The 10,995-nt window shown below is 42.6% G+C and overlaps 1 protein-coding gene across 1 annotated transcript in view; it reads right to left on the bottom strand.

Annotated features, from left to right (window-relative positions):
- The window catches only part of b4galnt4a (beta-1,4-N-acetyl-galactosaminyl transferase 4a), a 717,903-nt gene that overhangs the window by 5,801 nt on the left and 701,107 nt on the right, over nucleotides 1-10,995 (bottom strand). The window contains 1 exon segment of the mRNA XM_051923408.1: nucleotides 295-421. Coding sequence (XP_051779368.1) covers nucleotides 295-421 — 127 coding nt within the window.

The following is a 10,995-nucleotide window of genomic DNA, read 5'->3' as shown; positions in this document are numbered from 1 at the left end:
AATAAAGGGACTTAAGTCTATTATATGGTACCTTTCATAACTGTCTACCTAACTGTCTATCATATAAGGCACTATGTAATAGGTAGATTTTGTGCCTTAAATCTTTGTATCTATAATAAAGTTCCATTCCTATCTATCTACCTATCTTATGGTGCCTTCCAAATCTATCCAACTGTCTATCATATAGTGCCTTTCACATCTATCTATGTTATATAGTGCCTTTCATTATGTAGCTTAACCATTGAAACTTGACACCAATTCAGCCCAAGTGCCACCCTTTTAAAAGCAGCTTACCGATCCAGCAGCTCCCAGTCTTCACCTCCCCACTGATCGCGGAATTCGTTTGTATTCATCCCACCAATCTTGTCAAAATCAGACTTGTAGATGCCAAATAATCCAAATCCATTCACCTCCCAGTAGCCTGAGGAGAAGACCAACAAAGCCAAATGAATCCCAATGTGAATCAACAGATGTCCACTTCTTAGACTTTGTTTGTTCTGAAATTATTACGACTTACACAAAAATAAAGCAGGTAGTGATGAGGAAAAGCAGAAAAGTGAATTTGGTTTGGACATGCGAAGAGGAGAGATGCTGGGTATATTGGGAGAACGGTGCTAAGGATAGAGCTGCCAGGGAAGAGGAAAAGAGGAAGGCCTAAGAGAAGCTTTATGGATGTGGTGAGAGAAGGACATGAAGGTGATGGGGGTAACAGAACAAGATGTAGATATGGAAGAAGATGATCCGCTGTGGCAAACCCTAATGGGAGTAGCTGAAAGAAGAAGAAGAAATGTGTTTGGGTATTCAAGCAGGCTGACAAAGCTGGGATTATAAATACATGAAGTGGCAAATACATTCATCTGGACGAGAGGGCACCAAATATTCAAAAGAAAAATGAACCTGCCATGTCTTTTACTAGATGGCCTATCCTTCCAAATGATTGAGTTCAGGTGTCTCATTGTTAGCAGGGCCATCAAATCAGCACACAGTCACACAGTCCTCATTGACAAACACTGGGTCCTACTGAAGAGCTCAGTGTCTTCAAACGTGTCACTGTCATAGGATGCCACCTTTGCCACAAGTCAATGCATGAAATTCCTGCTCTGCTAGATCTTCCCCGGTCAACTGTAGGCGCTGTTATTTTAAAGTGGAAGCGTCAAAGCGTCCACCCGGGGGGGTAAACGTTAACGTTATTCAAAGTTATTGTCTGTTTTTACCTGCATTGTTATCACTCTTTAATTTAATATTGTTCTTTATCAGTGTGCTGCTGCTGGAGTATGGGAATTTCCCCTTGGGATTAATAAAGTATCTATCTATCTATCTATCTATCTATCTATCTATCTATCTATCTATCTATCTATCTATCTATCTATCTATCTATCTATCTATCTATCTATCTATCTATCTATCTATCTATCTATCTATCTCTCTCTCTCTCTCTCTCTCTCTCTCTCTCTCTCTCTCTCTATCTATCTATCTATCTATCTATCTATCTATCTATCTAAGACAAACAACAGCTCAGCCACAATGGTAGATCACTTAAACTTCCAGAGCAGGACCATCAAGTGCTGACCTACATTATCTTCTACTGCATCACTGACAGCAGAGTTCCAAACTGCTTCTGGAGGCAACATCAGCACAAAAATCGTGCATTGGGAGCTTCATGAAAATGGGTTTCCATGGCGGTGCAGCTGTACCCAAGCCTAAGACCACTATGTAGTAAAGCGGACCACGCTGGGCTCTGAAGCAGTGGACCAGTGTTCTCTGGAGTGATCATCACGCTTCACTATCTGACAGTCTGATGGACCACACCAGGTTGGCGCATGCCAGGAGAACACTACCTTCTGGATTGCATGGTGCCTACTGTTAAAGTTTGGTGGAGGAGGGATAATGGCAGGTTTCGGCCCCCTTGATTCCGGTGGTCGGTACTGTTAATGTTACAGCATACAAAGATATTTTAGACCAGCGTTTCTCCACCTTTAAGTATTTGTGACCCGAGTTTTCATAACAGTTTTAATTGCGCCCCCCTAAGGTTTTTTTGAAGGGAGCTCACTAATACCAATTTGTTCTTTTTTAATTAATGATATATCATAGATGCATATTTTATTATACCTACTTAACTTTTATCGACATTTATCTAACTCTATATTTATTTTTCTAGTGTCAGAATGTAGTTTAAGTTAATTTGTTTTCGTTTCAGTAGATGTATTTTTCATATTTCTTGTTTTCTCTTTTACACATCTTCACGCCCCCCTAGGGGTGCCTGCTCCACAGGTTGAGAACCTCTGTTTTAGACAATGGCGTGCTTCCAGCATTGTGGTGACAGTTTGTGAAGACACTTGTCTGTTCCAGTATTGCTGTTCCTCTGTGCACAAGGCCAGGTCCATAAGGACATGAAGGAGCCCGAGTGGTCTTCACAGGTCCCTGCCGTCAACTTCACTGAACTGGAACACCGATTGTGAACTTAGTCATCTCATCCCAGCACCAGTCCCTGACCTCACAAATGCTCTCTTGGCTGAATGGGCACAGATTCCCACAGACGCACTCCAACACCTTGTGGAAAGCCTTCCTAGAAGAGCTGAGGTTGTCATAAGGGGGGCCAACTGCATTTTAATGTCCATAGCTCTGAAATAGGATGCCATATACTGTAAAACAATCAGGAGAAACTAATAGGGGAATTTACTGAGCAGACCAATGAAACAGAGATTACAGGTTTCTAAATGTGTGGAATTCATTTCTGTGAAATGTATTTGTTCTTCCATATCATTCTTACTTTTCATGGGTGTCACAAGAATAGACAGAAGACGTCAAAGAGGTTTGGGGCAGCCATCCTGTATATTGTGCCCTGACTGAAAAATGAGTTTGGTTTAAGAGTTGTGTTCAGGTTCAAGTCCAAAACAGAACTAACTTAAGGCTGTAAAGATGGCGGCTTTAAAGGTCGAGGCCGGAAGTGACATCATCAATGGCCCATGAACCACAAGTGACATCATTGGGACCGGAAAGTGTCATCATCATACGCACCAGAACCGGACGTGCCATCATCAATGGCGTCGGAAAAGCAGAAGTGATGTCATCAATGGTGTTGGAAAAGCAGAAGTGATGTCATCAGTGGTGTTGGAAAAGCAGAAGAGACGTCATCAATGGTGTTGGAAAAGCAGAAGTAACGTCATCAATGGTGTTGGAAAAGCAGAAGAGACGTCATCAATGGTGTTGGAAAAGCAGAAGTGATGTCATCAGTGGTGTTGGAAAAGCAGAAGAGACGTCATCAATGGTGTTGGAAAAGCAGAAGTGACGTCATCAATGGTGTTGGAAAAGCAGAAGAGACGTCATCAATGGTGTTGGAAAAGCAGAAGAGACGTCATCAATGGTGTTGGAAAAGCAGAAGTAACGTCACCAATGGTGTTGGAAAAGCAGAAGAGACGTCATCAATGGTGTTGGAAAAGCAGAAGTGATGTCATCAGTGGTGTTGGAAAAGCAGAAGAGACGTCATCAATGGTGTTGGAAAAGCAGAAGAGACGTCATCAATGGTGTTGGAAAAGCAGAAGAGACGTCATCAATGGTGTTGGAAAAGCAGAAGTAACGTCACCAATGGTGTTGGAAAAGCAGAAGTAACGTCATCAATGGTGTTGGAAAAGCAGAAGAGACGTCATCAATGGTGTTGGAAAAGCAGAAGTGACGTCATCAGTGGTGTTGGAAAAGCAGAAGTGATGTCATCAGTGGTGTTGGAAAAGCAGAAGTGACGTCATCAATGGTGTTGGAAAAGCAGAAGTAACGTCACCAATGGTGTTGGAAAAGCAGAAGTAATGTCATCAATGGTGTTGGAAAAGCAGAAGAGACGTCATCAATGGTGTTGGAAAAGCAGAAGTGACGTCATCAGTGGTGTTGGAAAAACAGAAGTGATGTCATCAGTGGTGTTGGAAAAGCAGAAGTGACGTCATCAATGGTGTTGGAAAAGCAGAAGTGACGTCATCAGTGGTGTTGGAAAAGCAGAAGAGACGTCATCAATGGTGTTGGAAAAGCAGAAGTGACGTCATCAATGGTGTTGGAACTGTACGGGATTTCCAGTGGATGGTCTGCAGAGGATTGAGAGAGAAAGTCAATGCACCTCACCACCCCTTGGTATGGCATGGAACTACCATTAATCAGGCACTTTAGCTGCCTCCCAGTCGCACATGTGTGACAACTGTCACCATCTTGTTCTCTTAGTTTTACCGCTGACGTCATCATATTGAGTTCTCTCACGGCCATGGCCGTCTTGTTTACCGTCACCTCTGGTTGGTAGTCCTGTGATTGGTGGCAGCGCATCATTGTGATGTCTGCCAGCTCCTGATGCTATGTTTTCATTTTCTTCTCTTCATTCTGATCCTTTGAATGGTCCATCGGTCGTGGTTGACGACATTGTAGGTGCCGACGGCTCATGGCTGTGAATCAGGACTGTCTTCTAAATGTTCCGATTGAGAGCTACAAGTCATGCTTTTGCCGGGGTGAACCATTGAAGATTTTCCTTGATCTTGGACATAAAGTCCCTCCATTGCTCTGAATGCTGCCTTTCTGAGTAGTCTGTGCTGGAGTTCTGTCTTCGTCCATTTAACAGACGTGACCCAACCTCTGGTGACATCGTTTTTTTTATTATTCCTCCTTCTACGGTGTGCAGACTGCCACACTGTAACATGATGTCTTTGTTTGTGAGGCAATCGTACAGAGAATCTGTCAGAATCTGACAAAAACTCCTCATCTAGAAGGTTTTAAGGTTGGTTAAGTCCGTGTTTACCGTTACCATTCCACATTTTACAACTATAAGACTCAGGGTAGGGAAGATGTGCGTCCCGACACGACAGGAAAACACATAATTTTTTGAGTTAAACCGGTTGATATGTGCAAAAAACAAAACAGATGAAAATATAAAACAAAGCAACTGAAACCCCAACAAGAGGCAAAAATCACAGTGAAAATTCAGGCAAGTCGAAAATCACAAAGGGAATTCAATAAAGGTTTAGAAGGATTTACCCACAGATCAGATAAAACTCAGTGTAACACGCTGACCTTTTATCCAGTCTGCTGATGAATTCTAGGTCACGACCCCGGAGGCCACACCCTGTGACACGAACCCTAACAACGGTACACAAAATGGCTTCCATAATAGGAAAACGCAAAATTCAGTGCTGATCACCACAATGTGTGTCTTCGTGGCCACAGAAAAATCCTCTATTTCTTCCACAGAAAACATAAGTGTTTTATTAAACCGAATAGTGCATGATGACTCCACCTAGGTGTAAACAGGAACAAGTGAGATGGAGAACTGCTGGCTCCTTTGTCAGTTGAATTTTGTTTCTAATAAGGAGCCATTAAAAACACTGATTGCAGCTGTTTAAGACTGAAATAAGCAATTAAGGGTGAGCAACCTTAACAGGTGAGACCACTAAAATGAAGCTGAAAAATGTCACTTGAGCAATAAGCGCTTATTTAGCAATAATTGACATCTCATTAAGAAACTGGTCAGGTGAGGTCAAGTTGGGGAGCATGCACTGGTAGAACATGTTGCCACACCCATCTTACGACGAAACAGCTCAGGATCCTGTTTGGCAACCCCCCCATGCAGATACGTGGCCCAGCCCCCACCCCCTTCCTGAAATACCCATCTATGTGCTGCAGCCAGGTGTTACATGGGTGGCCCCTTTCCCTGGTCCAGCCACTCAGGTCCTCAAAAAGAGGATCTTGTGAGCCGGATGACCCTCAGGGAATCGCGCCACATGGCTGTAGTGCCATTACTTATGCTTCCTCACAATGCGGGTAATGTGCCTCATTCGGGACTCCGTGATCAACCGCTCATTCGACTTAAAGTCAAACCAGTGGTACCCAAGGATTATCCGAAGAGACAGTACTGCAGGAGTCCAGTTTTCATCTCAGGTCACTGGACAGCGTCCATGTCTTCCAACCATATAGAAACTGGGTTGGAAGGAAAACCTGTAGCCACTGTGGCCCTCCAGGACCGATGTTGTCTACCCTGGCCATCAGACCTTACTCCTTTTCTATGTTAACTAATGTTGTCTTATTTTAATTTCTTATTTTGTCTTTTATTTTTCTTTTCTTCATTATGTAAAGCACTTTGAGCTACTTTTTGTATGAAAACGTGCTATATAAATAAATGTTGTTGTTGTTGTTGTTATTTTAGGGAGGCGAAGGCAGCGGTGGCCTGGCAGAGTGCATCTCCTGATGCTATAAAAGATGGAGGTGCATAACTCGTAGTTATCCTGCCTGCAATGGTAGCAGCGTCAGTGGTGTTAAAGTGTGAGACCAGAAGATGAAAATTCATAACCAGAATAATCAAATGAAGTGTCAAAGCCAAAACAAAACCCTAATTATTTTCAAGAAGATTCCAAAATAAAAGTCTCAGGCCAAGACGTCAAACAGCGAAGAAACATTCTGAAGATCCACAACCTTGGACGGTGATCTCAAACTCTGGTTCTGGAGGGCCGCAGTGGCTGCAGGTTTTCATTCTAACCCTTTTCTTAATTATTGACCCGTTTTTGCTGCTAATGAACTTCTTTTGAATTCATTTTAATTGACCTGCTCTTGAAGGCTCAGACCCCTTCATTGTTTCTTTTTCCTTAATTCACAGCCAAAGAATCAGGAGATACAAAATGAGACAAAACAACTGGGGCCTCATGTATAACACGTGCGTAGAACTCACACTATAACATGGCGTAAGCACAAAAGCGGGATTGTGCGTACGCACAGAAAAATCCAGATGCAGGAATCTGTGCGCACGCAAAATTTCACGTTCTTCCACTACATAAATCCTGATCAGCGTGAAAAGTAACGCACGTGCACGCGCCTTCTGTCCCGCCCCAACTCCTCCCAGAATTACGCCTCTTTGAATATGCAAATCAATATAAATAGCCTTCTGTGAAAAGACAATGGGAAAAGCACAGGGGAAAATATAAGAATTTCAGCAAATACCAAGTGGAGGCAAAGGAAACAGTTTTTTAAACAGTGTTATAATCAACAAAAGAAAGTTGATCGAGTGACAGAGTGTCGGAGAAACTCGAAAGATCAAATTCACAAAGTCGCACAGTGCCCGAAATAAAAAAGAAATCACATATCAAAGTCGCCGTGAAAAGGCAAGTCGTAGCCCACCGTCTGAGTGTCATATGAAAGCTTATTAGGGTACAGACAAAAAAAATAGGCAGACAGTGGGGAAAAAAGCACGAAATGTCAACTTCAATCTCGAAATTTCCACTTTAATCACGTAGTTTATTTTGCCATTAAAGCAGAACATCATAAACTTCATCTTAAAATCGTTTATTTTACTAGTTTCTCAAGTAGCACGTTAAACGCTTTGTTCTGTATTTATTCTTCTATGTGCTCTATGTGTGTGAATCACTACGTGCTTCCGTTCTTTCTTTTTCTCCGACAGGACACAGAATCCATTACATTCGTGATATTACAGCTCTCTGAATAATTAAAATACTGAGATGTATACGTGATATCATTTTCATGATGATAGGAATGAAAGCATGTTATTAAACATGGGAACACGGTGGCGCAGTGCTTGTTCATATCTCACACAAGAGGCTTGCTGCACCATGTGCGACCTTCGATGAAATAATTTATTACAGAAGTACTGTCTCTTTCAAACGTACTTTTCTTTCTCCAAATACCCAATCGCCACACAATCAGCTCTGTAATAGACGTTAAGCCATCTGTAAGCTTAAAACGCCGATTCTTCAAAACTTTTAATGTACATTGAAATATCTTCGTAGTACATGTTTAATTATTCAATCCGTCTATCCTTCCAGTGTCGCGTCAGCACCAGCAAGAATACAGTGCAAGGCAGGAGCTATCCTTGAACTAGCTATACGCTGCGGCACCGTGTCCTCACATGTTTAATTATTAACAATACCGATTATTTAAATGAAGTTAAAGTTTTATCTGTATACTATAAGCAACATATTTTGCTGCATTTCATCTTAAAAATGATATTGTCATCATACGCGCTTTATAAAGTAGCGCAGGTTGTGCAATATTATAACTGTAGTGTAAGTTTACAGTGAGGTGATTGTACTTATGAGTACAAACAGTTCTACAAGGAGCACTTGATGGACTGATTGAGTGCGTTTATAGTTCTTGGGATGAAACTGTTTCTGAAACGTGAGGTCCGTACAGGAAAGGCTTTGACGCTTTTTGCCGTGGTTGAGGTAGTGTGTACTTGAAACTGTATACCGATAATTCTCTTTCCGCTCAGCTGCTGCTGTGATTCACACTCAGATACATTGATATAAATACTCCGAGTGGTGCAGTGAGAGTAATATGGAAAAAGATGATCCGCAGTGGCAACCCTTAATGGGAGCAGCTGAAAGAAGAAGAAGATGCAGTGAGAGTAACAACGCTAAAGCAGTTATGGTATTTGGAATACTATGGCTATTCCCTGGCCCATTATATTGCTGCAGGTTAATTACAATCAGATGCATTACACTAATAAACAATATGCAGTTAATTTCAGTGTATTTATAAAGCCACGTCAGGAATGTGGAGCTAAGAAAGAAAGGGTGACCACACAGGAACAGTAGCACTGCTTTGACGCTGGGTGCCGCCTGTCTGCAAAACCGAGCAGAGAAATTGCGTACGCCAAGGTATGAGTTACCGTGGAAATGTGCGTGGCTTTACGCCAAGTTTAGGTTTTATACATCACGATTTGAGCGTGGAAACATTCGTACGCAACATTTCTGTGCGTACGCACCGTTTATACATGAGGCCCCTGGTGTCCATCACACAATATCTGAAAATAAAGACAGATGAGGGTCTCAGGAATGTTGATCTGCTCAGGTCCCCAAAATATTTTAACAGTGCTTTTAGAAAAGATAAAATCCACAATTTCGGACATGTCTGCTGTTGCACAATGAGAGCAGCAACAAGCCATGGAATTAAAAAACGGGTTTAATTAACAACAAGACGTGATGCCTAATTAAGTAGCTTGGAGTGAAACTAGTGGGACTTTGAGGTCCCGACACATTTCATTTGTGTTTGGATGCCATTTAAGAAAAGAAATGAAGGAATTCAGAGGAACAAATCTTAAAAAAGCAAGTGAATTGAAATGAATGTTAAAGGAATTAATTAGCAGCAAAAACTGGTCACCAATTAAGAAAACGGTTAGCATGAAAACCAGGAGCTCCAGGAGCGTGCTGATCTTGGACAAGTGAATGACGCTGACCTTTCTACCTTTGACCCAGTGGCTGACCCTACCCAGTAATGGCAAAGCAACTGCAAACAGAAGATGACAAAATGGCGGCACCCTTCATAGAAACAAATTATAGTGTTGCGGGAGAATGCTTAAAATTGTTTAAAATAACTCAAAATGAAATGCAGACATAAAATATGAATTCCTTATGTTTCTACACTCCAGTTTAAATATACTGATAAAATAACAATAGCATTTATTTCTATAGCACATTTTCATGCAAATAATATAGCTTCAAGTGCTTTACAGGATGAAGACAGAGAAAAAAGAGAAAATATAAAAAATAAAATTAGGCAATACTAATTAACATGGAATAAAAGTAAGGTCCGATGGACAGGGAGGACTGAAAAAACAAAAAAACCCAAAACAAAATCTGCAGGGGTACTGAGGCAACAAGACCACCCGGCCCCCTCTAGGCATTCTACCTAACATCAATGACCTCACAATCAGTCCTCATGGTATTCAGGGTTCACATGGAAGAACTTGATGATGACGGTCATGTGGACTTCTGGCCTTTAATCCATCAATGTAGGGACATCACGGTGCCTCGATCAGGTGGTGGTCATCGTTGACTTCAGGAGAAAGCACATGCCACACTGGCCACTTACAATCCATGGAAACAGTGTGAAGTCAGTGAGAAGCACCAAGTTTCTGGGAGTGCACATCACAGACGACCTGACATGGACCACAAATACCACTTCTCTTGTCAAGAGGGCACAACAGCGACTTCATTTTCTCCAAAGGCTGAAAACAGCAAACCTTCCCTCTCCTGTCCTCACAACTTTCTACAGAGGCACTATAGAAAGTATACTGACCAGCAGCATCTCAGTTTGGTGTGGCAGCTGCACTGTCGCTGAACAGAAGATACTTCGAAGAGTGGTGAGGACAGCGGAGAAAACCATCGGGTCCTCACTCCCATCTGTTCAAGAATGACACTACTCACGTTGCCAGGGCAGATCCATTAAGATCATAAAAGATCCCACACACCCGGCACATGGGCTGTTTGAACTCCTGCCCTCTGGAAAACGTTACCACAGTAAGCACTGCACATCGACCAGAGTTAACAGGCCATCAGAATACTAAACTAAATAGCCTTTGTCCTTTTGACCCTTTATTTTACGAGTGACGTATGAGAGACTTCAGTCAGTCAGTCAGTCAGTCAGTCAGTCAGTCAGTCAGTCATTCTCCAACCCGCTATATCCTAACTACAGGGTCACGGGGGTCTGCTGGAGCCAATCCCAGCCAACACAGGGCGTTAGGCAGGAACAAATCTCGGGCAGTGCGCCAGCCCACCGCAGAGCACAAGCACAGTCAAACACACACACACGGGACAATTTAGGATCGCCAATCCACATAACCTGCATGCCTTTGGACTGTGGGAGGAAACCCACGCAGACATGGGGTATGAGAGACGTATGTTTTACTTTTTAGTACACTTTTTAACTTAATATAAGCGTGCTTTTTAAAAAGCATTTTTTTATATATAAGACCTGGGTATGCTTCCCAGGTCCTCCCTGTGTGGAGTTTGCATGTTCTCCCCGTGTCTGGGTGGGTTTCCTCCCACAGTCCAAAGACAAGCAGCTTAGGTGGACTGGCGATTCTAAATTGTCCCGTGTGTGTGCTTGGTGTGTGGGCCCTGTGGTGGGTTGGCACCCTGCCCAGGGCTTGTTACTGCCTTGTGCCCTGTGTTGGCTGGGATTGGCTCCAGCAGACCCCCGTGACCCTGTGTTCAGTTTCAGTGAGTTGGAAAATGGATGGAT

The sequence above is a fragment of the Erpetoichthys calabaricus genome, chromosome 2 (assembly GCF_900747795.2).
Source record: "Erpetoichthys calabaricus chromosome 2, fErpCal1.3, whole genome shotgun sequence".
Taxonomy (NCBI): Eukaryota; Metazoa; Chordata; class Cladistia; order Polypteriformes; family Polypteridae; genus Erpetoichthys; species Erpetoichthys calabaricus.
Note: the sequence above shows the minus strand (reverse complement) of the source record. Positions and strands in the feature narration are given on the sequence as shown.